This window comes from Molossus molossus, unplaced genomic scaffold (genome assembly GCF_014108415.1).
Source record: "Molossus molossus isolate mMolMol1 unplaced genomic scaffold, mMolMol1.p scaffold_m16_p_10, whole genome shotgun sequence".
In the NCBI taxonomy this organism is placed as follows: Eukaryota; Metazoa; Chordata; class Mammalia; order Chiroptera; family Molossidae; genus Molossus; species Molossus molossus.
The window spans coordinates 102,640,379-102,667,707 of NW_023425345.1; the positions used below are offsets into that span (position 1 = coordinate 102,640,379).

Consider the following 27,329-nt stretch of genomic DNA (forward strand, 5'->3'; position numbering starts at 1 on the left):
TAGCCTTGCCATGGTTTTGTGTCATGATTATGTTAGCTTCATAAAATGTTTTAAGGCCCTGGCTGGTATGGATTAGTTGGCTGGATGTTGTCCCATGCACGTGATGGTTGCTGGTATGGTTCATGCGCAGGGCACATGTGTGGGTTGTGGGCTCAATCCCCAGTGGGGGTTGTGCAGGAAGCAGTGAATCGATGTTTTGCTCTCACATTAACTTCTCTCTGTATCACTTCCTCTAAAAATCAGTAAATAAATACTAATAAAATGTGTTAGGAAGTATTGCCTCTTCAATTTTTTGGAAGAGTTTGAGAAAGATAGGTTTTAAATATTCTTTCAATATTTGGTAGAATTCACTGGTGAAGCCATCTGGTATTGATGTTTATTTTTTGGGAGGTTGTTGATGGTTGTTTCAATTTTCTCACTGAACATCTGTCTCTTTTGATTTTCCAGTTCTTCATGATTTAGTTTATTTTTATTTATTTCTTTATTTTTAATTATTATTTTTATTAATTTGTTACAGATGATTCTCCTTTTTCCCCAGTTGACACCCTGTCCCCAGCTTTGTTGTCTATGTCCATTGGTTATGCATACATGCATATAAGTTCTGTGGTTTATGTCTTCCCTCCCTCCACCCCCTCTTCTGAGGTTTGTCAGTCTGTACCCTACTTCTATATCTCTGGGTCTATTTTGTTCATCAGTTTGTTTTGTTCATTATATTCCACAAATAAGTGAGATCATGTGATATTTGTCTTTCTCTGCTTGGCTTGTTTCGCTTAGGATAATACTCTCTAGGTCCCTCCATGTCGTTTCAAAGGGTAAAAGATCTTTCTTTCTTACAGCTGCATAGTACTTCATTGTGTATATGTACCACAGCTTTTTTATCCACTCATCTACTGATGAACACTTGGGCTTTTTCCAGATCTTAGCTGTTGTAAATAGTGGTGCTATGAACATGGGGGTGCATATATTCTTTCTGATTGGTGTTTCAGGCTTCTTTTTAGGGTATATTCCTAGAAGTGGGATCACTGGGTCAAATGGAAGTTAATTTTTAATTTTTTGAGGTACCACCGTATTATTTTTCATAGTGGCTGCACCAGTCTGCATTCCCACCAGCAGTGTACTAGAGTCCCCTTTTCTCCACACCCTCGCCAGCATTTGTTGTTTGATGATTTGTTGATGGCGATCATTGTTACAGGTGTGAAGTGATACCTTATTGTTGTTTTAATTTGCATCTCTCTGATGATCAGTGACGTTGAGCATTTTTTCATATGTCTCTTGGCCATTTGTATGTCTTATTCGGAGAGCTGTCTCTTTAGGGCCTCTGCCCATTTTTTAATTGGGTTCTTTGCCTTCCTTTTGTTGAGTTGTATAAGTACTCTATAAATTTTGGAAATTAACCCCTTATCTGATGTATCATTGGCAATTATGGTCTCCCATATAGTGGGTTCCCTTTCCATTTTGATTTGTTGTTTCTTTTGCCGTGTAGAAGCTTTTTGGTTTGATGTAGTTCCATGTGTTCATTTTTTTCCCTTTGTTTCTTTCTTTTTTTTTTTTTTTTTTATCCTCACCCAAGGACACTTTTTCATTCTTTGTTCAGATAGAGCAGGAGGGAGAGAGAGAGAGAGAAACATCGATGTGAAAGGGACACATCGAGTGGCTGCCACCTGCACGACCAACCAGGGCCGGGGACAAACTGCAACCGAGGTACATGCCCTTAGCGGGAACTGAACCCGGGTCTCTCCGGACCGCAGGCCGACGCTCTAACCGCTGAGCCAAACCGGCCAGGGCTTCCCTTTGTTTCTTTTGCCTTAGGTGTTTTATCAGTGAAAATTCTGCTGTGTATGGTGTCTGAAATTTTGTTGCCTACAGTTTCTTCTAGGATTTTTATGGATGTGTGAGTCACATTTAAGTCTTTTATCCATTTAGAGTTTATTCTTGTGTATGGTGTAAGTTGCTGATCTATCTTCATTTTTTTGCATGTAGCTGTTTAATTTTCCCAAAACCATTTATTGAAGAGGCCCTCTTTACTTCATTATATGCTCTTGCCACCTTCGTCAAATATTAATTGAGCATATTTTCTTGGGTCCATTTCTGGATTCTCTGTTCTGTTCTACTGGTCTATATGCCTGTTCTTGTGCCAGTACCAGGCTGTTTTGATGACAGTAGCTTTGTAGTATAACCTGATATCTGATATTGTAATCCCACCTACTCCTACTTTGTCCTTCTTTTTCAAGATTGCTGGGGCTATTTGGGGTCTTTTTTGGTTCCATATGAACTTTTGAAATATTTGTTCTAGTTCTGTGAAATATGTTGTTGGTATTTTGATGGGAATTTCATTGACTCTATAGATTGCTTTGGGTAGTATGGACATCTTAATGATGTTAATTCTTCCAATCCATGAACAAAATATCTATTTCCACTTTTTTATATCTTCCTCTATTTTTTTTTCAATGACCTGTAGTTTTCAGTGAATAGGTCCTTTATTTCTTTGGTTAAGTTTATTCCTAGGTATCTTAATTTTTTTTGCCACAATGGTAAATGGGATTTTTTTTAGTTTCTCTTTCTGTGAGTTCATCATTGGTGTATAAGAATGCCATCGATTTCTTGACGTTAATCTTGTATCCTGCTACTTTGCCAAATTCATTTATTAAGTCTAGTAAATTTTTGATGGCGTCTTTAGGGTTTTCTATTTATAATATCTTATCATCTGTGAATAATGACAGTTTCACTTCCTCCTTTCCAATTTTGATTCCTTTTATTTTTTCTTCATGTCTGATTGCTATGGCTAAGACTTCCAGTACTATGTTAAATAAGAGTGGTGAAAGTGGGCATCCCTGTCTTGTTCTTGTTCTTAAGGGAAATGCTTCTAGTTTCTGCCCATTGAGTATGATGTTGGCTATAGGTCTTTCATATATGACCTTTATTATGTCAAGATATGATCCCTCTATTTCCAGATTGCTGAGCATTTTTATCAGAAATGGGTGCTGGATTTTGTTGAATGCTTTTTTAGCATCTATTGATATGATCATGTGGTTTAATCTTTCATTTTGTTTATGTGGTGTATCACATTTATTGATTTGCAAATATTGTACCATTCTTGTATCCCTGGGATGAATCCCACTTGATCATGGTGAATAATTTTTTATGTATTGCTGGACCCGATTTGCTAATACTTTGTTAAGGATTTTGGCATCTGTGTTCATCAGGGATATTGACATGTAGTTTTTTTTCTTTGTAGTGTCCTTACCCAGTTTTGTAATTAGAATTAAGCTGGCCTCATAAAATGAGTTTGGAAGTCTTTCGTCTTCTTGGGTTTTTTGGAATTGTTTGAGGAGAATGGGTATTAGATCTTCTTTGAATGTTTGGTAAAACTCGCCAGTGAAGCTATCTGGGCCTGGGCTTTTGTTTGCTGGGACTTTTTTGATTACATCTTCAATTTTCTTAGTTGTTATTGGTATGTTCAAGTTTTCTGTCTCTTCCCAGTTCAGTTTTGGGGGACTGTGTCTTACTAGAAATTGGTCCATTTTGCCTAGATTGTCCAATTTGTTGGTGTATAATTGTTCGTATTATGTTTCGATGATCCTTCATATTTCTGCAGTATTAGTTGTTACTTCTCTTTTGTTTCTGATTTTGTTTATTTGGGTCTTCTCTTTTTGTTTCTTGGCAAGTCTGGCTAAAGGTCCATCAACCTTGTTTATCTTTTCAAAGAACGAACTTTTTGTTTCATTAATCTTTTGAATTGTTTTTTAGTCTCTATGTCATTTATTTATGCTCTGACCTTTACTATTTCTTTTCTTCTACTTGCTCTGGGATTTTCTTTTTGTTTACTTTCTTGTTCTTTAAGTTGTAGGGTTAGAAAGTCAATTAGGATTTTTCTTGTTTTTCAAAGTAGGCCTGTAGTGCTATGAACTTCCCTCTCAGGACTGCTTTTGCTGCATTCCATAGATTTTTTGCTGTTGTGTGTTCGTTTTCATTGGTTTCTTGGACGTTTATAATTTCTTTTTTGATCTGGTTGGTAACCCATTTGTTTTTTTTTTTTTTATCCTCACCCGAGGATATTTTTCCATTTTTTGTACAGATAGAGTGGGAGGGAGAGAGAGAAAGGGAGAGAGAGAAACATCGACGTGAAGGGACACATCGAGTGGCTGCCACCCGCACGACCAACCAGGGCCGGGGACAAACTACAACCGAAGTACGTGCCCTTAGTGGGAACCGAACCCGGATCTCTCCGGACCGCAGGCCGACGCTCTAACTGCTGAGCCAAACTGGCCAGGGCCCATTTGTTGTTTAATAACATGTTATTTAGCCTGTAAGTGTTTGAATGTTTTTGTGTGTTTTTGTTGTAATTGAGTTCTAGTTTCATGCCATTGTGATCTAGAAGATGCTTGATATGATTTCATTCTTCTAGAATTTGTAGAGACTTACTTTGTGTCCTAACATGTGGTGTATCTTTGAGAATATCTTGGATGCACTTGAGAAGAATGTATATTCTTCAGCTTTGGTGTGAAATGTTCTGTAAATATGAACTGATCTAGTTTGTCATTTAATGACTCTATGTGCTTGTTAATATTTTTTCTAGAAGATCTATCCAGTGGTGCCAGTGGGTTGTTAAAATTACTCACTATTATTGTATTGCTCTCGATTTATCCCTTGAAGTCCTCCAGAAGTTTTTAAATATATTTTGGTGTTCCTGTATTTGGTGCGTATGTTTACCAGTGTTAAATCCTTTTGTTGATCCTTTTAATATTGCATAGTGATCTTCTTTGTCTCTTATTATGGCCCTCGTTTTGAAGTCTATCTTGTTAGATATGAGTATTGCTACACCAGCTTTTTTAAAATTTCCATTTGCTTGGGAAATTATTTTCCATCCCTTCACTTTCATTCTGTATGAGTCTTTTGTTGTGAGGTGGGTCTCTTGTAGACAGCATATATATGGGTCATGTTTTCTTATCTAATCAGCTATCCTATGTCTTTTGATTGGAGCATTTGCATTTAAGGTTATTACTGACAGATACTTATTAGTTGCCATTTTTATTTTATGCTGTTGTTCCTCTGTCTCTCTGTGTTTCTTCTTACAACAGTCTCTTTAGCAGTTCTTGCAGTGCTGGTTTGGTGGTGGTAAATTCCTTTAGCTTTTTTTTTTTTTTTGTCTGTGAAGTTCTTTATTTCTCCTTCAATTTTGAATGATAGCCTTGCCGGATACAGTAGTCTTGGATTCAGACCCTTGCATTTCATTACTTTGTATACTTCATGCCACTCCCTTTTAGCCTGCAGTGTTTCTATTGAGAAATCAGCTCTTAGTCTAATGGGAGCTCCTTTGTAGGTAACTTTCTATCCCTTACTTGCTTTCTTTTTTTTTTTTTTTTAATCCTCACCCGAGGATATTTTTCCATTTTTTTGTACAGATAGAGTGGGAGGGAGAGAGGAAGGGAGAGAGAGAGAGAAACATCGACGTGAAGGGACACATCGAGTGGCTGCCACCAGCACGACCAACCAGGGCCGGGAACAAACTGCAACCGAAGTACGTGCCCTTAGCGGGAACCAAACCCGGGTCTCTCCAGACCGCAGGCCGACGCTCTAACCGCTGAGCCAAACTGGCCAGGGCTTACTTGCTTTCTTTAAGAGTCTCTTTGTCTTTAATGTTTGCCATTTTTATTGATGTTTCTAGCTGTGGATCTTTTGGGGTTCACCTTGTTTCATACTCTCTGTGTTTGCTGGACTTGTGTGACTTTTTCCTTCACCAGTTTAGGGAAGTTTTCTTCAAACAGGTTTTCTATTCCTTTCTCTGATTCTTCTCCTTCTGACACCCCTATGATGCAAATGTTACGTTTTGTATTGTCCCACAGCTCTCTCAAACTTTTCTCCTTTTTTTTTTTTAATCCTCACTTGAGGACATTTTTTTGTTTTTTGTTCAGATAGAGTGGGAGGGAGAGAGAGGAAGAGAGAGAGAGAGAGAAACATTGATTTGAAAGGGACACATCGAGTGGTTGCCACCCCCACGACCCAACCAGGGCCAGGGACAAACTGCAACCGAGGTACATGCCCTTAGCGGGAACCGAACCTGGGTCTCTCTGGACCACAGGCCGATGCTCTAACCACTGAGCCAAAACTGCCTGGGCTCCTCCTGCTTTTTAAACATTTTTTTCGTTTGCTGCTCTATTTGGGTGTTTTTCTCTACCTCGTCTTCTTTTTTTATCCTCACCCGAGGACATTTTTCCATTTTTTGTTCAGATAGAGCGGGAGGGAAAGAGAGGAAGAGAGAGAGAAAGAAACATCGATGTGAAGGGACACATCGAGTGGCTGCCACCCGCACGACCAACCAGGGCCGGGGACAAACTGCAACTGAGGTACGTGCCCTTAGCGGGAACCGAACCCGGGTCTCTCTGTACCGCAGGCTGACGCTCCAACCGCTAAGCCAAACCGGCCAGGGCTCTACCTCGTCTTCTAAGTCACTGATTCGGTCTTCAGCTTCTTCTAATCTACTATTGAACCTTTGTAAGGTATTTTTCCTAAGAGCTATGTCATTTCTTATTTCTTCTTGATTTTTTTTTAAATCCTCTCCTGAGGACATTTTTCCATTTTTGTTAAGGTAGAGTGGGAGGGAGAGAGAGGAAGAGAGAGAGAGAGACATCGAAGTGAAAGGGACACATCGAGTGGCTGCCTCCCACATGACCCCAACTGGGGCTGGGGACAGACCGCAACTGAGGTACGTGCCTTTAGCGGGAACTGAACTTGGGTCTCTCTGGACCGCAGGCCAACGCTCTGACCGCTGAGCCAAACCAGCCAGGGATCCTCTTGATTTTTATTCATAGCTTCTACCTCTTTTTTAAGCTGAAGTAGTTCCCAGTGTGCTCTTCGTAATTCTCATTAAGTTGCTTGTAGTTCTCACCAAATTGTTTGAGCACCCTTAAAATCATTGCTTTGAATTCTTTATCTGACAAGTTGCTTTCTTCCATTGCCTTTTCATTTGGGTATTGTTTCTTTGTTTCACCATTTTAGCAGTCTGGTAGTTCTAGGTCTGGTGAGGGATGTTGGAGTGTGTAGGCAGGTGGGTGTGTATCAACTAAGGTTGCTGTGCCTCCCAGACTGTTTTGGTGTATGGCACCTCTTTCCTGCTGTGCGTTCTGGACACGTGCCAGCTGGTATTGGTTTGTCGTGCAGGTCTCAGCTTCCCGAGACTTGCTGCTCCTTGGGCTGGGGCACCGCTCCTGATCAGCCTCTGCAGATGCCACTGGAGATGGATCTCAGCTGCTGATCTGTGCTGCTGGTGCCTGGGGTGCATGGGTCCAGGTGGTGCACTGCTGGGGTACATGGGTTTTGCTGGTATTTTCTGGGGTGCGTGGGTCCCACTGGTAAACTGCTGGGGTGTGTGGATTTCTGCTGGTGCACTGCTGGGGTTTGTGGGTCCTGCTGGTGTACTGCTGGGATACACTGCTGCCTGGTGGGCTGAGCTCCTGATCAGTCGCTGCTGGGGGTGTTTGCTTCCGGTTTGCACTGCTACTGCTGCTGCTGTTGCCAGAGGGTGCTCTTAGGTCCCAGTGTTTTGCTGCTGTTGGTTGCTGAAGATGCTCTGTTCCTAGAACTTTGCTGCTGTCAGGGGGTGGGACTCCACTCCATATCCGCTGCTGCAGTTGTCAGGAGCAGGTCTCGGCTGCTGGAGCCCTGCTGCTGAGGCTAGGGCTGGGGCTGGGGCACTGCTCTTGATCAGCCACTGGGGATGGGTCTCAGCTGCTGATCTGAGCTGCTACTGCCTGTTGGGGGTGGGGCTCCACTCCCACCCAGTCACTGTTGCTGTGGGGGGAGGTGCTGGGCTCCCAAGCTGGGGCTAATGCTGCTGGGGGTATGTCTCCCTGAGAGTGAGCCTCCACTGCTCTTAAGGGTGGAGCTCCACTCCCGCCCAGTCACTGCTGCTGTAGGGAAAGGCACTGGACTCTGATCAGGTTTCTGCTGTGGGGGATGGTGCTCAGCTCCCCGCTGGTTTCGGCTACTACAGCAGGCACCTCTATAGCACCACTTCTGTGTACTGATCTGTGTTGATACAGTGGGGTCCACAGGACCGAAGCAAGGCATTCTGGTGGACTCAGTTCTCTGGGCCCTAGCCACTCCCCACTTCCTCCTCCCGTGGAAGACCAGGGATCTTCCAAAATGGCGGGGCCTCCCACCTGCGCAGGGAGAAGCTCTCTGACTAGCCAAACCGCTTACCACTGTAGCTGGCTGCTTTCCGTCCACAGCACAGGAACCTTCTTCCCTGCATCTCTGCACTGCTCAAGGTTGGTTGTCCACACTCTCATTCACTCACACTCTTTCTCACACTTGTTCACTCTAACACACTCACCCTCACTCTGGTCCTGCCCACTGCCATCTTCCAAATCTGATCGTGATTTAGTTTAGAAGGTTATATATGGCTAGGAATTTATCCATTTCTCCTAGGTTATTAAATTTGGTGGCATATAGTCCTTCATAGTATTCTCGTATGGTCCTGTCTATGTCTGTGTTATCCGTGGTAAGTTCTCTTTCATTTCTGATTTTGTTTATATGGGTCTTTTCTCTTTTTTCCTTAGTGAGTCTAGTCAATTTTATTGATCTTTTCAAAGAACCAGCAAGTCTTTGTTATATTAATTTTTTGTACAGTCTTTTTTCTATTTCACTCAGTTCTATTGTAATTTTTTAAATTCTCGCTGGAAGATATTTTTCCATTTATCTTCAGATAGATTAGTGGGGGGCGGGGCAGACATCAATGTGAAAGAGACACATCGATTGGTTGATCAGAGCCGGGGACCAAACTGCAACCAAAGTTATATAACCTTGACTGGAATTAAACCTGCAACTCTGTTCTGGAGCTGACACTTAACTGCTGAACCAAATCGGCCAGGACCAATTCTCATTTTTATTATTTCCTTCCTTCTGCTGACTTTGGGTTGCTTTTGTTTTTGTTTTTCTAGCACTTTAAGATGCAATGTTAGGTTTTTTACTTATTTCTTGAGATAGGCCTGTAATGATATAAATAAATTCCCTATTACTGCTTTTGCTGTATCCCAAATGTTTTGATATTGTCATTCTATTTGTCTCTATATATCCTTTGACCTCACCTTTTATTTCTTTGACCCTGTCAGTTTGTTTTTTTTCCCCTCACCCGAAGACATTTTTTTTTTTTCTTTTATCTTCAGATAGAGTGGGAGGGAGAGAGGGAGGAAGAGAGAGACAAACATCGATGTGAGAGAGACACATCGAGTGGCTGCCACCCACACGACCCAATCCAGGGCCAGGGACAAACTGCAACCAAGGTACATGCCCTTAGCGGGAACCGAAACCGGGACTCTCTGGTCCGCAGGCTGACACTCTAACCACTGAGCCAAACCAGCCATGGCGACCCTATCAGTTTTTAGTAGTAGTCTTTTTTCTTGTTGTTGTTAATCGTCACCCAAGGATATTTTTCCATAGATTTTTATAGAGTGAGAGAGAGGGAGAGAAAGAGAGAGAAACATGGTTGCTTCCCACAGGACCCCTACTTGGGCTGGGTATCAAACCTGCGACCCAGGGATGTGCCCTTGACTGGGAATTGAACCTGTGACCCTTTGGTCTGTGGGATGACGCTCTAACTGGTGAGCCAAATTCATCAGGGCAGTAGTATGTTGTTTAATCTCCATATATTTGTGGGTTTCTTTACTTCCTTTTTGCAGTTGATTTCTAATTTGAAGGTATTGTAGTCAGAGAATATGCTTGTATTGCGGCTGGTTTTGTGACCTGACACATATTCTGTCCTTGAGAATGTTTCCTGTGCACTGGAGAAAAATACATAATCTGATGTTCTTGGATGAAAGGCTCTATAAATGTCAATTATCCATTTGGTCTAGTGTGTCATTTAAGGCTGATTTTTTTTTATTGGTTTTTCTGTTTAGATGATCTGTCTAGAGGTGTCAGTGGAATATTAAGGTCCCCAACTATGATTGTGTTTTGATGTATTTTTCCCTTTATTTCTGAGAGTAGTTGCTTTATATATTTCGGTGCTCCCTGATTGGGTGCATATATATTAAGAAGTGTTGTGTCTTCTTGATGTAGTGTCCCTTTTATCATTATAAAATGTCCATCTTGTCTCTTGTTATCTTGAAATCTATTTTTTGTCACATAGAAGTATAGCTATATCTGCTTTTCTGTGGATATTATTTGCTTGGAGAATCAATTATTTTCCACCCTTTCATGTTGAGTGTACTTTTGTCTTTGCAGCTTAGATGTGCCTCTTGAAGGCAGCATATGGTTGGGTTTTGTTTTTTGTCCAGTCTGCTACTCTGTTCCTCTTTATTGGTGAATTCAGTCAATTTACAGTTAGGGTAATTATTGATGTATGAGGATTTCCTATAACCATGTTGTCCTTTATTTTCTGGTAGCTCTGTGCCTTCATTGGTTCTTTTCCATTGTGTTTGTCTATTGTTTTTGTTTGGTGGTATTCCATACTACTTTCTTCTCTTTTTTTAAGCTATGTGTCTTAATTTGGGGGTTTTGTGTGTAGTTACCACTAGGTTTATGAAAAAGTAAATTGTATATACACAGTTTTAAAAATTTTTTTTCTTTACTGATTTTAGAAAGAGAGGAAGGGAGAGGGGGAGAGAGATAGAAACATCGATGAGAGAGAACATCAATTTGCTGCTTCCTGCATGCCCCCCACTGGGGATTTGGCCCACAACCTGGGCATGTGCCTGACCAGGAATCGAGCCAGTAACCTCTTGGTGCATGGGTCAACGCTCAACCACTGAGCCACACTGGCTGGGCTATACAGTAGTTTTTTGTTTTTTAAAATATGTTCCTACTGATTTTTTTTAGAGAGAGAGAGAAAAACATCGATGTGACAGAGAAACATTGATTGGCTACATCCTGCACGCCCCCAACTGGGGATTGAGCCCGCAACCTGGGCATATGCCTAGACCAGGATCGAACCAGGATCTCAGCCCATGGGATCTCAGCTGCTGAGCCACACCAGCTGGGCTACGGTTTTTTTATTTTGTTCTTTTGTGTGCATCTTATCTCCATCCTCCTTTTCCTGTTCAGACCTTTATCCACCCCACCCCCTTATATGTTCTTGTTATCACAAATTGTCCCTGTTTATCCTATAAGTTTTTGGTGATCTTACTCACAGTGTTGTGCTCTTATGCTCTTTGTTTCTGGTAGAATAACCCCCTTGAGCATATCCTGCAATGGAGGTTTTCTAGTGACAAATTCCCTCAGCTTATGTATGTCTGGGGAAGTATTTCTCCTTCACATTTGCTGGATATATTATTCTTGGCTGGTAATGTCTCTCTTTTAGTTATTTGAGTATTTGGTTCCACTCTCTTCTGACTTGTGAAGTTTCTGCTCAGAAGTCTGATGATAACCTGATCGGTTTTTCTTTGTAGAGTCATTTTCTTTCTCTTACCTGGCTGCTTGAGAATTGTTTCTTTGTCATTAATTTTTGACAGTTTTAATACAGTGTGCCTTGGAGAGGGCCTCTTTGGATTGAGGTAACTAGGTGTTCTGTTTGCTTCTTAGATTCGAGGGTCTAGTTCTTTCCATATGTTTGGGAAGTTCTCATCCACTCTTTGAATAGGCTCTCTGTTCCTTTCTTCCTCTTCTTCTGGTATGCCTACTATTGTTGTATGGCTTTTTCTGATTGAGTCAGATAGTTCTCATAGAGTTCTTTCAGATTTTTTTTTTTTTTTTAATGCTCAGGTTTCTCTCTTCTTTTCTCTGAGTCATTTCTGGATTCCTATCTTTGATGTCATTAATTCTTTGCTCCATCTGTTCAGCTCTGTTTCCTGTGATCAGTAGTTCATTCCTAATCTTAATTGAATGCTTCACTTCCAGGATTTCTGGTTGGTTCTTTTTCAGAGTTTTAATCTTTTTGTTAAACTACTCATTTTGTTCATTAATTTGTTTTCTGAGCGCATTAAAATGTCTCTGTATTTCCTTGCATCTTGTTGAATATTTCCAGACTGCAGTCTTGAATTCTCTGTCATTTATATCACATATTTCCATGTGTTCCACTTTGCTTTCTGGAGATTTTTCATTTTCTTTCTGAGCTGCCTCACTGCCTTGGTTATTCATGGTATTTGCTGGTCGCCTCTGTCTAGGCATCTATGTGTTATTGGTCTACTATTTTCCAGCAGGTGCTGCTGAATCATAAGATTCGTATCTTTGTAAAATCCTACAGCTGATCTTCATGTTGTCAGACAGTACAGCTGTGCTGCTTGCTGCTTGGAGGTGGGGTTTGTTTTTTCCTCACTGTAATGGTGACCCTGGACCTCTGCATGGTGCCCTACTTCATGCCCCCAACTATGGATCAGTCACAGAAGGAAACAGTAATTTTGCTGTAGTAGTTCTTGGTTTGCAGAGAATGCGCTCCCTGACTAGACACCAGGGGTGACAGGAGGCGAATTTTGGGAGTTCAAGGGGCAGCAGGGCTCTGTTTGTTTGTCTGAAACACTGCCTGACAGTGGACATCCCCTGCGTTGTGTCCTTGCCCCAGTCTCTTAGCTGGCTCAGCTATGTTCACACTGTTCATCTTCCTGGAGTTCCCACCAAGACTGTGTTCCTTACTGCCAAGGAAGGGCCTGCTACCGCCAGCTTCCTCCTCTCTTATGGCCAAGCTCGCTTTGAGCTTCCAGCTGCAGGGCCACTTGAGCTCTCCTCCCTTCTTGACTTTCCATTTGTTCCCGTTCGCCCACCTTTGGATACTTCAGTGAGTGGGTCTCTCAGTTGCGCTTCTCTGTTGATCAGGGAATCTTTTGTTGACTTACAGTTGATCAGCTTGTTAAAGTTTAGGGGGAGAGGCCAAGGGGATGTCTCATGCCCCCATTCCTCTTAAGTCACTCCTCAGAAAGTCTTGATCACATGAGTTTCTCTGGGGTACTTCTCAAGAGTACGAGTTAGGTTATAGAAGTTTGGCAAGTGTAGGAGGTTTGCCTTTTGACCTGCCAAGTGGTTTTACTAGGTATTTTTATGTTTTTTAATTGATTTTTTTAGAGAGAGAGGAATGGCCGAGAGAAACATCAATGAGAGAGAGAAACATTAATTGGCTGCCTCCTGCACGCCTCCCACTGGGGATTGAGCCTGCAACCCCAGCATGTGCCCTGACTGGGAATTGAACTGGGACCTCTCTCTCAGTCTATAGGACGACGTTCAATCCACTGAGCCACATCAGCCGGGCCCAGGTTTTTTTAAGATCATCAGCGGAACATGCAGTATGTGCTGTCCAGCCCTTTATCTTATCAGACTTTACAATTTTGGCCAATCAGATGGGTGTGAAATGGTGGGTCAGTGTCCTTTTAATATTTTCCTGATTATTGGTAAGGTCATGTGAGCATCTGTATATTTAGTAGGCATTTTGGTTTTCTTTTTTATGACTTGCCTCTTCATTTCCTTTTTTTGTATACAATTAAAAAAAAGTTTTTGAGTTTAGAGAGAGGGAGAAGGAGAGAGAAACACTGATGAGAGAGAAACCTTGATCTACCTCCTGCATACCCCCTGCTGGGGGATCAAGCCTGCAACCTGGGCACGTGCCCTTACCGAGAATCAAACTGGTGACCTCTCAGTGCATGGGACAGTGCTCAACCACTGAGTCACACTGGCCAGGGCTAATATACAATTTTTATTTGTCAATCATACTTAAATAAAGCTGGAAGAATCATGGAAATCACTAATGAAATAAACACATTGAGTATGCAAAAAAAGTCATCAGTGAGTAAACACTTGTAGAACGAGAAGAATGAAAAGAGATCTTGTTTTTTTCCTTCATTTTTATTGTTGACAGTAATGCAGGTGTCCCCATTCCACCCCTCTTTGCCCCCCTCCACCCAGCCCCGTCCCCCTTTCCCTCTGTCTATCATCACACTGTCTGTGTCTTTGGCTTATGCATATATGTTCTTTGGCTAATCCCTTCACCTTCTTTCATCCCCTCCACACCCCCTCCCCCACCCCCCGTGCCCTCTGACAGCTGTCATAATGTCCCATGTATCCATGCCTCTGTTTGTCAGTTTATTTTGTTCATTAGATTCCACATATAAGTGAGATCATTTGGTACTTGTCTTTCTCTGGGTGGTTTATTTCACTTAGCATAATAATCTTCAGATCCATCCATGCTGTCTCTAAGGGTAAGAGACCTTCCTTTTTCACAGCTATGTAGTATTCCAATGCATAAATGTAACACAGTTTTTTTATCCACTTATCTACTGATTGGAACTGTGCCGTTTCCAGATCTTGGCTATTGCAAGTAATGCTGCTGTGAACATAGGGGTGCATACATTCTTTCTCATTGGTGTTTCAGGATTCTTAGGATATAATCCCTGAAGTGGGATTGCTGAGTCAAATGGCAGTTCCATTTTTAATGTTTTGAGAAAACTCCATATTGTTTTCCACAGGAAATAGGGTTGCCTGATTGCTGTAGCTAGAACTTACCATATTGTATTGAATAAAAGTGGTGAGAGGGTGGGTATCCTTGTCCTGTTCCTAATCTTAGAGTAAAACCTTTTCATTTTTCATCACTGAATATATTAGGTGTGGGTTTGTTGTGTATGGCCTTCATTATATCGATGTGTGTTTCTTCTGTACACAGTCTGTTGAGGGTTGTTCTAATAAAAAGATATTGTATTTTGTCAAATGCTCCCCCCCCCCATCTATTGAGATGATCTTGTGGTTTTTCTCTTTCATTCTATTAATATGCTATGTTACACTTAGTGATTTGCATATGTTGATCCATCTTTACATCCCAGGGATAAGTCTCAGTTGGTCATAGTGTATGATCTTTTCAATGTGTTCTTGAATTTTGTTTGCTTATATTTTGTTGAGAATTTCATGAGGGCTCTAGGCCTATTGTTTTCCTGTAGTGTCCTTATTTGGCTTTGGTAGTAGGGTAATGTTGGTCCTGTAGAGTACATTTGAATTGTTCCTCATATTGTTTTTGGAAGATTTTGAAAAGGATTGGCATTAGTTCTTTAAATGTTTGGTAGAATTCACCAGTGAAGCTGTTTGGTCCTGGGGTTTTGTGTGTTTGGAGGTTTTTGATTACTGACTCAATGTCTTTATTCATCATTGGTATGTTTAGGTTTCCTATTTCTGATTCAGACTTTGCAGAAATGTTCCTTGTTTCTAGGAATGTTTCCATTTTTTCTCAGTTATCTAATTTGTTGCCATGTAATTGTTCATAGTAGTCCCTTATGATTTTACATATTTATGTAGTATCAATTGTAATGTCTTATCTTTCGATTTTAATTTTATATTTTTGAGTCTTCTCTCTTCTTAGTTAGCTAAAGGTTTATCAACTATCTTTACAGAAAACCAGCTCTTAATTTTGTTGATCCTTCCTATTGTTTTTTTGGTCTCTATTTTATTTATTTCCATTGTGCTCTTTATTATTACCTTACTTCTGCTAACTCTGGGCTTAATTTGTCCTATTTCTTGTTTTCTTGAGTTGTAAACTTACGTTGTTTGAGATCTTTCTAGTTTCTTAATATACACATTTATCATTATAAACTTCCCTCTCACAACTACTTTTGCAGCATCCCATAGGTTTTGGTATGTTGTATTTCCATTTTCCTTTGAGATTTAAAAATTTTCCTTTTAGTATGCATGACCAATGAACATAGACAACAAAGTTGGGGATGGGGTGGGGGGGGGGAGGTGTCAGTGGGGTAAAAATGAGAAACATCTGTAACAAAAACAAATTAATAAAAAAAAATTTTTTTAATTTTCCCTTTTGATTTCTTCTTTGACCTATTGGTTTTTCAGAAGTGTGTTGTTTACTTAGCACATATTTGTAGATTTTCCAGCTTTCCTCTTAATGTTGATTACTAATTCCATACAATTGGGGTCAGAAAATATTAAGTGATTTTAGTGTTTTAAATTTGCTAAGACTTGTTTTGTGTCCTGTAATACGATCTGTCCTGGAGAATATTCCATGTATACTTCAGAAGATTGTGTATTCCACTGCTTTTGGATAGAATGTCACACACACACACACACACACATACGTATATGTATGTGTATATATATATACGTGTGTGTGTGTGTATGTATATATATACACACACATACATACACATATGTTAAATTAATTTGGTCTAAAGTATGGTTCAGTTCCAACATTTTCATGTTGATTTTCTATCTGGATGATCTATCCATTGCCAAGTACAATACTGAAGTCCCCTACTATTACAGTAGTCTCTCTGCTTTCCATGGCTTTTTCCTGCCCCTTATTTTTTTTTAAATCCTCACCTGATGATATTTTTCCATTAATTTTTAAAGAGGGGGCGGGTAGAGAGAGAGAGCAATATTGCTGTGAGAGAGACACATCGATTGGTTGCCTTCCCCACAACCCTGAACAGGGCCTGGGGATCGAACCTGCAACCCAGGTACGTACCCTTGACCGGAATCGAACGTGCGACTCTTTGGTCCACGGGCCCACGCTCTAACCGCTGAGCCAAACCTGCTGGGGTTGTTTCCTCTCTTTTAATGTTTCACGGATCTACTGTAGATTTTTGCTTGTGGTTAATATGAGGCTCAACATAGATAATAGTCTTTTTTTGTGCTGATAGCAGCTTAGCTTCCTTCTCCTTTAAAAGGCTCCAGTAAATGCTCTACCCTTTTACCCCTATACATTTGTTTTGGTATTATAATTTACCTGTTTCATGCTGTGCATTAACAAATTCTAGTAGCTAAAGTTAATTTTAATTTTTTTTAACCTTTATACAATAAGTGGTTAATACACCATACTGTTATAATTTTTATATCTGACTATAAATTTCACCTTTACCAGTTTGTTGTGTACTTTTGTCATGTTTTTATGTTGCTCATTAGTGTCTTTTTGTTTCAGCTTGAAGAACTTTCAGCATTTCTTGCAAGGCAGATGTAGTAGTAATGAACTTGCTGGCTTTTGTTTGGGAAAGCCTTTCTCCTTCACGTCTGAAGAATAACTTTGCCAGATAAATTATTCTTGGCTGGCAGTTATCTTTTAGCACTTTTAATATATCATTGTGTTCTCTCTTGGCCTTTAGAGTTTCTTTTAATTACTTGTAACTATTATTTTAAAATTTTTATTGATTTAGAGAGGGAGAGAAGGAGAGAGAGAAACATCAGTTTGTTCCACTTATTTATACATTCATTGGTTCCCCCCCCCTTATTGATTTTAGAGAGAGAGAAAAGGAGAGGGAGAGAGAGAGACATTGATGAGAGAGAACATCGATTGGCTGCCTCCTGCATGCCCCCCCCCTGGGGATTTGGCTCACAACCTGGGCACAAGCCCTGACCAGGAATCGAACCCACGATCTCTTGGTGCACGGGCCAATGCTCAACCAGTGAGCCACCAGCTGGGCCATTGGTTGATTCTCGTATGTGCCCTGACTGGGGATCAAACCCTCAACCTTGGCCTGTTGGCATGACACTAACCAAGTCAGCTATCCAGCTAGGGCTCTTGTTACAGTTTTTATTTTATTTTACTGATTTGAGAAACATTAAAACATCGATGTGAAAAAGAAACATCTATCAAGTGCCTTCTGCACATGCCCCAGCTGGGGATTGAACCCACAACCTGGGTATGCGCCCTGACTGGAAATCAAACCAGCCTTATGGTGTACAGGACAATGCTCCAGCCAACTGAGCCACACCTGCCAAGGTGGCCTTAGAGCTCTGCTAGAAAGCTGCTGCTGGCCTAAGGGATACCCGTGTAGGGTTTTTTTCCCCTGACTGCCTTTAAGAGTCTTTCATTCTCGTTGATTTTTGACCATTTCATTATATTGTGTCTTGGAGAAGTTCTTTGTGCATTGATATTGTAGGCTGTTCTATTAGCTTTGTATACTTGTAGGTCTAATTTCTTACCTAGGTTTGAGAAGTTCCTAGCTATTATTTTTTTAAATTAAATATTAACTCTTAATTTCTTTTAATTAAAGAAGCACTCTGCCCTCTCTTCTTCTGGATTACTAGTTATTAAAATATTTGCCTAATGTAACCTGATAGCTCTCGTTAGCTTTCTTTACTCTTTTTTTTTTATCCTTACTCAAGGACATTTTTCCATTTTTGTTCAGATAGAGTGGGAGGGGGAGAGCGATCGAGCGAAACATTGACGTGAAAGGGACACATCGAGTGGCTGCCACCCACACGACCAACCAGGGCGGGGGGCAAACTACAGCCGAGGTACATGCCCTTAGCGGGAACCGAACCCGGGTCTCTCCGGACCGCAGGCTGACGCTCTAACTGCTGAGCCAAACTGGCCAGGGCTGTATATGCTCATTTTATAGTATGTATTGCTAATACAGTATATGATTGGTTTGTTGATCTAAAAAATTTATAGACTATAGCCATTAGGTCTAGATTTTAATTAAGCAGCCAGTTAATTTTTCAAGCCAGTTTTATGTGTCTTATTGGATGTGCCACTAATTATCTGTTCCCCAGACCTAGTCTCTCCCTCGTGATTATCTCCACAATACCTGTGGGCCTGTCTGAGGTTAGTTGAGCATGTATGTCTTCCTCCAGACTGTAAACTCCTAGAGAACAGATACTTTTTCTTTCTTGGTTGTTCAGGACTTAAGTACCTGAATAAATATCTCAACTTATATAATGAACTCCTGTGAATTAAAGAAACATATTCAGACTTCCTTAATTAGTTGGGTAACAGCAGTTCATAGAAGAGGGATATGAGCTAAGTAAATATTTTTCTATAATATTAATTTAAAACTTTCAATTAAATACTAAAACTAACTCTGACAATTACATTCTAACAGGCAATCCATCTCAGAGATCCAAGTCGGTGCCTTCTCGTGATTTGTGCAGTTCGGATAAGGGACAAGTAAATCTCTTTATATTTTTATATATTCAAACAGATGACTCAGGCTTAAATCAATTAGTTAACTGACATACTGACAAAAGTTTCTAAACCATTTATAAAGGAGGCTTTTTACTTAACATTGTACATGTTTTCTACATAACACCAAATACCAGTAACAGATCCTGCAATAGTACAATCTAGCTTTTGGAAATAAGTTTAAATTTTAGCTGCTTGAAATGTTATTACATGTCCTACGGCACAGCTGAGAGCCTCTTGTCCTTACAGACTTCCTCACCCAGGGAGCCTCCTGAATCAGTGGACTTCCTAGACCCTGAATATAAAGAGGATGAAAAAGAGGAAAAAAAAGAAATTCAGGGAGAAATCAGTCATCCTGATGGAAAGGTTAGACTTTAACAAAAATAATACTTTAAAATAAACATGGGTTAAAATAGAGTTGAACACTTAGATTCTAAAATAATTGATCCTTAAGACTGTTGATGGGGGCTTAAGAATATTAGTACCTTGGGGCATGACCTTAGCTTGAATCTTTGGACTCCTCTAAAAATGCTTAATATACAATATGCATTAGTTGCCATTATTAATTTAGAGCTGCAGTAAAAGGAGGAATATAGTCCCTTTGTCCAAACCCTTTATTCTTCCTCAGTACACAGCTAAAAAAAAAGCCTTAGGTGAGGAGGAAAGCCTTACCCTCCCTGCAGCCTTTCCTAAATAATGTGTCCTGATCAGGTACCTCTCTCCACTGTCAGCCTGCAGTTCATCATGTGCGCCCTGTCTTCCACCCCCAACCCTCCCCCCCAACACACACACACAGCGGTTGTGAGCAGGAAAGCTACTTCCTAGCTGGGTGTTCCAACTCCAAGAGATTGGAATGAGAAGGGAAAGGGACATAAATAGGGTTTGTTACTGGGGAGGCGATAAGGGAATTTTTCCTTAGCTTTATAGATAACTTACTTTTCTAAATATCCCAATCTGATCCATTTTAATTGAAATTATAAGGCCAGAATTCGCCGGAGGAATGAGGGAAGGACAAAGAACAATTCAAAAGGAAGGAAAAGATGTAGGCAGCAGTCATCAGTGAATCCTAGGTGAAAGGTTGATGAGCTTCATGGCAGACCTGACTGACTGACCCAGTCAGTCCTGTGGTCAGGGGGACACTGCATACTGTACTTCTGAACATGTGGCCATGGGAAGCTCACAACAGCACCTACAAAATATTCTTGTCAAAGTGATTCAACTGAAAGTGAATCACACCTCTCAATCTAACTATTAGTCTTTTTAGGAAATATAGGGGCTAAGAGAACATGTTAGATATACCATCATGGGAAAACAATCAGCCAAACCTAGAATGTGAGGAAATTTACACATTCAGTGACATAGTTCCTTCAACAATTGGCATTAAAAAGGGGGACAGGAAGTAACAGTTAAAAATTGAGATTTAAGAGACACATCAACTAAGTGTGTGTGGACCTGGTTTTGATCCTGATGCCAGTGAACTGTAAGCATTTTTGTGAATTTAGGGAAAACAGTGTGGATGGTTATATGATGAAGGGATGATAAGTTTGTTAGGGGCAATAATGGTTTGGTTCTTACGTTAATAAAAATCCTTTCATTACAGATACCTATTGAAGTGTTTATAGGTGGTTTGTGCAGTTTGCTTTAAAAAACACCACCAAGAAGAATTTGTTTGGCGGAATAAGGGATGTGAGGATGGTGATGTGTTGATATTTGAAGTTGATGAGTTTGATTTTCCTTTTCTTTTTATGGAAAATTTCAAATTAGTTAATTAGGAATATTTTTGTCAAGTGGTCTCAGGAGGAAATCTTATATATTGATAAATGTTTTCCCTTTTTTGTAGATAGAGAAGGTTTATAAGGATGGGTGCTCTGTTATATTGTTTCCAAATGGAACTCGAAAAGAAGTGAGTGCAGATGGAAAGACTGTCACTGTCACTTTCTTCAATGGTGACGTGAAGCAAGTCATGCCAGATGAGAGAGTGGTAAGTTTCCTCAGGGTTGGTTTTCTCTGTTGTGTAAACACCTCTGAAGAAAAGGCACAGTGATTCTGTCTTTACAGATCTACTACTATGCAGCCACCCAGACCACTCATACCACTTACCCTGAAGGATTAGAAGTCTTGCATTTCTCAAGTGGACAGATAGGTAAAAACTTGCCCTGCCCTCTCCTTAATAAATTCTGCCCTTCATTTCAAAATAAAATATTTAAAGTTAATTACCTTTTTAAAACAGAAAAACATTTCCCGGATGGAAGAAAAGAAATCACATTTCCTGACCAGACTATCAAAAATTTATTTGCTGATGGACAAGAAGAAAGCATTTTCCCAGATGGTACAATAGTCAGAGTACAACGGTATGATGCTTGTTAAATTTGTTTTTAGGTTTTCCAGTTTTCATGGTTCAACTTTTTTTTTTTATCCTCACCTGAGGACATTTTCCCACTTTTTGTTCAGATAGAGTGGGAGGGAGAGAGAGGAAGAGAGAGAGAGAGAAACATCGATGTGAAAAGGACACATGGAGTGGCTGCCACCCACACGACCAACCAGGGCCGGGGACAAACTGCAATCGAGGTATGCACCCTTAGTGGGAACTGAACCTGGGTCTCTCCAGACCGCAGGCCGACGCTCCGACTGCTGAGCCTAACAGGCCAGGGCTCATGGTTCAACTTTTATTACCAATTGAATTTTTAAAATCTTAAACCATCTGTGTAAATCACTGAAAATTTCAGTGAGTTTACAAGTTAGCAAAGATAGACATAGAGAGAGCAGGTGAAAAGTGTTCTCAGCCTTCTAGAGTTAGAACTGATTTGAGAGAAACAGATCTTAGTAAATCGTCTTTAGCCTCGAGACAAAGGAGAATGGCAAGTATTTATTTAGAAATAAACTTGGTGAAATTTGTAAACAGTAAATGAAACACAGAAGGAAAAGCTGCTCTGTCACTTTTAAGGGTAGTCCAACAATGACCACCATTTTTCAGACTTTCTCTTGTTTTCATTTTCTTGACCTTCCTGTCCAGCTTGTAAGCAGTTTTCTCCTCTGGCCATCCTGACCCCATTCTTTAAAAATCAACAATCTTTCTTTATCCTTGAGTGTCTTATTTCTAGATGTTAGAGAGAGCTTTAAGTGATTTCTTCAGTCCACAGTAATGAGTATATCACCATTTTAATTCAAACCATGGTGAAGGTCCACCTTCCTCTCCTAGAGTGACAGTTAAGCACCCTTTATATTAATATAACACATAGATGCATTGAACTCACTTGGATTCTATGATATAAACTTGTCCTCTTCCCCCCAAAAAAAGCAGAAACACTAATTAAAATGATAAGGGAACTTCTTATGGTCATGATAGTATTTTTCCTTTAACATGTCTGAAACTTTATCTGGTACTTATTTAATAAATAGCAATTTGCTCTAGTTAGAGCATCGGCCCATGGACCAATGGATTGCGGGTTTGATTCTGGTCAAGGGCACTTACCTTGGTTGCAATTTGTCCCTGGCCCTGGTTGGGGCTGTGCGGGAGGCAGCCACTCAATGTGTCCCTTTCAAATCTATGTTTCTCTCCCTCCCACTCTGTCTAAACAAAAATGGGAAAATGTCCCCGGGTGAGGATAAAAAAAAAAAATTAAATACCAATTTGTTTCAAAATTGGAGGAAAATATGTGTACATTATACTTGGAATGTTTGAACTTTTATACAATAAAAAGTAGAGAAAATAATATGAAAAACTCCTTGGACTCATCTTTCCATCTTTAGGTATTAACTCCTGGCCAATCTTGCTTCACCTGTACTCATATCCCTGTATTTTGGGTCCATTGTGAATATCCCACACACACAGTCAAGCAGTCAACTTGGTATTAACTATTTTCCACATCCTGCTTCTTACCTGGCCCTCAGGTCTGATCATGTCCCTTCACTTCTCCAACCTGATGCAAACAAGCACTCAGGTGGCTTTTAACTGTGTGAAAAGAATAATGGTCAAACTGAAAACCATATTTTAATACAGTGCCTGAGTTTTTAGAGGCAGAATGCTTACATGTACACGTAAGCATTGTATGGTGAAAGCTTCAATTTATTTTAAAAAAGCTTTTTATGGGTACATGTAAGTATTAATCTGGTCATTGGAATTATCCGCCTATAGCAGGAACACGAAGATTTTGCAAAGAAGGTTTTATACAGAGAAAAGGATAAGTAATTAAGTTCTATTTTAAATTTACAGAGATGGCAGAAAAGTCATAGAGTTTAATAATGGCCAGAGAGAACTACACACTGCCCAGTTCAAGAGACGGGAGTATCCAGATGGCACTGTTAAAACTGTCTATGCAAATGGTCATCAAGAAACAAAATATACGTCTGGTCGAGTAAGAGTTAAAGACAAGGATGGTAATGTTCTAATGGATACAAAACTGTAATAATCCTGTGCATTTGACTAATCATGAAATAACACTAACTTGATTTCTTGTTTAAAAAATGTATATTTCTTGTGGATTCTGTGGTTTAATTTATATCTATTTTATGTGTATGAATGGAAAACATTGTTTGGAATACAAAATAAAATTTCCAGCTTTTTATAATGTTTGAAATACACAAGGACAGCTTTCTAATTTAATTCACCTACCCTTTCTATATATAGTTAAACACCTAAGGAAAGATTATTTTGTTATAAACTATATGTTGTTTGGAGATCCTTATTTAAAAAAAAAAAAAGTACACCCAGCCAGGTGGTGCAGTTGGTTGGAACGTAGTCCTGTACATCAAAAGGTGTTGTGGTTTTGATCCTTGGTTAGGGCTGCATGCCTAGGTTGCAGGTTTGATCCCTGATCGGGGCACACATGGGAAGCAACCAATTGATGTTTCTCTTACATTGATGTTTAAAAAAAATTTTAAACATATCCTCACGTGAGGATTTTAAAGTAAAAAGTACAAGATACAGTAAAAAGTACAAGATACACAGTATCACATAGCTTTTCCACTGGACATCAGCCATAGATCAAGGCCTTGTATAGAAAGTTTAAAGAAGCAAGAATTTTACTAGTCATAATATTACTAGGTTTAATTACTAATTAACATTAAAGCCTTTTATCTATTAAAGAAGTTCTTTAATTGTAATGGAATGGGAAGGTAAAACATAAGAGTTCATTCTATGAGTACAGATAAATTCAGAGTAAGGAGAAGGCAGTTATAGTGAGGGTGATGCTGTAACACTTGAGAATGGAGGGGACACAGCTGATCTGACACAGGTGCCTGGCTGTTATGACTTGTAAGACAGCTGGCTAACAGAAGCAAGATGTCCTTGAAGGAAGAGCAAGTCACCTACATGTAAATGTATGTAATTCTAAGTGGGTCTGGTCACTTAGTGCAGTATGACAAAAGTGTTGACAATGACTCAGTCAAAAAATGTTTTTATTTTTATCCTCACCCAGGGATATGTTTATTGATTTTGAGAGAGAGGGGAAAGGAGGGAAGAGAGAAACATCCATCAGTTGCCTCCCGCATGCACCTGACCAACCCACAACCTAGGTATGTGCCCTGATAAGGAGTCGAACCTGCAACTTTTTGGTATATGGGATAACACTACAACCAACCGAGTCACCTGGCCAGGGCAGCAATGACTCAATTTTTTAGAAAAAGCTTAATGTATTTATTTCAGGTGATTTAAGAATTGAATATAAAGAAAGTTTAAAACTTCAAAGAAAATAATATATGTATTACCTCAGGATAGAGAAGGGTTTTTCAGTGAGACACAGAAAGCACAAAGGAGTGAAGTTTGTCTCAAGATGCCACACAAAAAAGCAATAAGCCACAAACTAGGAAAAGATACATACATACCTGACACAAGGGATTAATATCCAGAATATATAAAGAATCCTACAAGCCAGTAAGATAATTGCAAAAAACTCAACAGAAAAATGGACAAAGAATATAAACAAACAGTAAACAAATGACTTATATAATGGGCTACCTTTTTATACTTATACCATATACTGCAAATAATGGTCTGGTCACACCACATGTTGGCAAGAAACTGATGATGGAGTAAACTGGTAAAACCCCTCACATATACACAAGGGCTCCTACAGAAGAATACTTGCAACAGGAAAAATGGGTAACAAGCTAAAAATACCCAGCAAGAGAATAAATTATGTGCACAGATGGATATAACAGCAAAAGTGAATAAAATATACCAATACAGATAAACAGAAATAAAACAGGAAAGTAAAGGTAATTGTGTGACTGCAAGCATTAAAAAAATAATACAGAGCAGTCCGGCCGATGTGGCTCAGTGGTTGAGTGTTGACCCATGCACCAAGAGATTGCCGGTTCAATTCCTGGTCAGGGCACATGCCCAGGTTGTGGGCCAAATTCCCAGTTGGGGCCATGCAGGAGGCGGCCAATGGATGCTCTCTCTCATCGATGTTTCAATCTCTCCCTCCCTCTCCAAAATCAATAAATAATTTTTTTAAATATATAGAGCAACACTATCTTGTTTATGGATGCATTTATAGACAGTAAAAAATTATAAAGATCTACATAAGAGCAATAAATACCCAATTCACAGTAGCATTCACCTCTACAGGGAAGAGAATGATTGGGGAAGGGGTACAACAAGTGCCTGCAACTCTACTGATAATGTCTTATTAAGCTGAATATACATTATAAAATGAACTAAAATGGGTTTTCCCCCCATGGGTCTAAAATATTTCAAAATGATAGGAATACAAAAATATTTGAAAGCAAATATTTATTAACTATTTCTCAAACAATTCCTAACAGTTCAACATGTAAGGGGGAAATGAAAGGGGCCAGCATTATTGCAGAACAAGTCAAGAAAAACAAGCCTGAAATAGTCTACAAACAACAGAAAACTTTCTTCTGGGCTGTATGTATACCTGAAAAACAAAATGTGTATTATTTAAACCTTTGTTTAATATTAATGTTCAAATCTAGTTCATAAGTCACTTGTTACCCAAGTACTTTGATAACTTTGTTACTAGAACACTGATTATTCAACAGAGCTATATGTATTTCATAGTTATGTGCTTTAGTTAGTTATAGTGCCCCATTTCTTCTGTTTTCCTTACTCTCATAACTACTTGGTACTATGAATAGTCATGAAAGGCATTTCAAGCATTCTTACATTTAAACCTCTGATACTAGCACTCAGCGGTGAGAGGGCCTATGAAGAAGAAATCTAGGAGAGATTCTTGTTGAACTCTGTTGTCATTCCTTTGAGAAATCAAGGAAAGTCCAAAGGTACTTTTATGGGCAACTTAGTATGCACCTCGGCTACATTAATCACCAGCTTTATGCCAACTATTCAGTAAACAAGAAGTCACACTTACATCATTCATCTCGCTCTGCAAGCCCCATTTCTATTAATGCCATATGAACTGGATACTGTTCATCTTCATATAATGTCACTATTTGTTCTGGTGCCCGAGCCTAAAATTAAGATGCAGTTGTCAAGAAAACACAATGATGTCTCTGCTGCCTTTTCCCTCCTGCCAGATGTAGGAGGGAAAAGGCATTCTGAAACTTTTTTATAATGTATACTCTGTACTTTCATAAGGCATATGATGGTTTCCTACTAAATCATATTTTTTCAATCCTCCTACTTTATTTAAAATGTAACTCCTCTCCAATAGTTTCCTAGATTGAGCCAATAGGCTTTAAACACTACTTTCCCTGTTAAAATTCACTTACATTCTATACATTAAGCATTATACCTTTAAGCAGAAACTGACCGTATTTTCAATGTTACTCTCAGAGTAAATACGTATGAATATTTATGAATATATGAATACACATGTATCTCTAAGAACACTTTCTTGCCCTGTATTTCCTTTCGGGGGCTTCTTGAGAGAAACTGCACCAGCTATTTACACCATTCTACACACATAGGAGCTGGATATGTACAGAGGTTTTCAAAAGCACTTTGTAGTTAACAGCACTGTTTCATTAAAAGGTCATTCTTGACACAGTCAAAATAGCAGGAATCCCAAACAAAATTTTGGGTCCCCAATCAGAGCAAGTGGGGCTGAAACAACAGTGCTACGAGGGCTGGGATTAATGGAAGCGAATGTTTCTGTCTAAAGGGGTTGTGCCCCACCTCTCTGGCTCACTGCCATTTGGAAAGGAGATCTAGGGTTCCTATATTTTGTAATAATTAGAAGTCAGAAGTACAGACTTTTCTTGGGTAAAAATTTCCCATTTTAAAACACTGTACTATATAAAACATGGGTGTAGGCTGGATTCTGCCAGTGGACTCCCCTTCATGACATGCTAACCTCTAAAGAAGAAAGCACATTCACACCAAACATCACCTCAAGTTTCTTATTTTGATACAGGTTCTGCATTAAACAATTCAAAATTAGTATAGTTATGATAGTATAATTCAAGCCCTTCTCTGACTGATCAGAACAGAATTCCCCTTCTGGTCTTTCCTTCGTATCTGCTAGGTTGCAGTGCAAACGTCACTTCCCTGCCTCCCACCCCTTCAGTGTGAGTTCTGGAGTGC

General features: G+C 39.7%; 2 protein-coding genes across 6 annotated transcripts in view; one reads left to right on the top strand and one right to left on the bottom strand.

The window, feature by feature from the left end:
• CENPJ (centromere protein J) overlaps positions 1-23,223 on the top strand; it is a 65,182-nt gene extending 41,959 nt beyond the window's left edge. For 2 of the 4 annotated variants that reach the window (XM_036252550.1, XM_036252552.1), the window contains exons 12-17: positions 18,738-18,802; positions 19,067-19,183; positions 20,658-20,798; positions 20,876-20,960; positions 21,048-21,168; positions 23,031-23,223. In XM_036252550.1, coding sequence (XP_036108443.1) covers positions 18,738-18,802; positions 19,067-19,183; positions 20,658-20,798; positions 20,876-20,960; positions 21,048-21,168; positions 23,031-23,223 — 722 coding nt within the window. Of the gene's footprint in view, positions 1-18,737; positions 18,803-19,066; positions 19,184-20,657; positions 20,799-20,858; positions 20,961-21,047; positions 21,169-23,030 lie in introns of those variants that run through there. The other 2 variants (XM_036252553.1, XR_004958355.1) reach the window with 2 other exon arrangements.
• Positions 23,224-26,155: 2,932 nt separating this feature from the next.
• The window catches only part of RNF17 (ring finger protein 17), a 140,249-nt gene continuing 139,075 nt past the window's right edge, over positions 26,156-27,329 (bottom strand). For both annotated transcript variants that reach the window (XM_036252513.1, XM_036252512.1), the window contains exon 35: positions 26,156-26,254. In XM_036252513.1, the coding sequence (XP_036108406.1) occupies positions 26,156-26,254 (99 nt within the window). The remainder of the gene's footprint in view (positions 26,255-27,329) is intronic.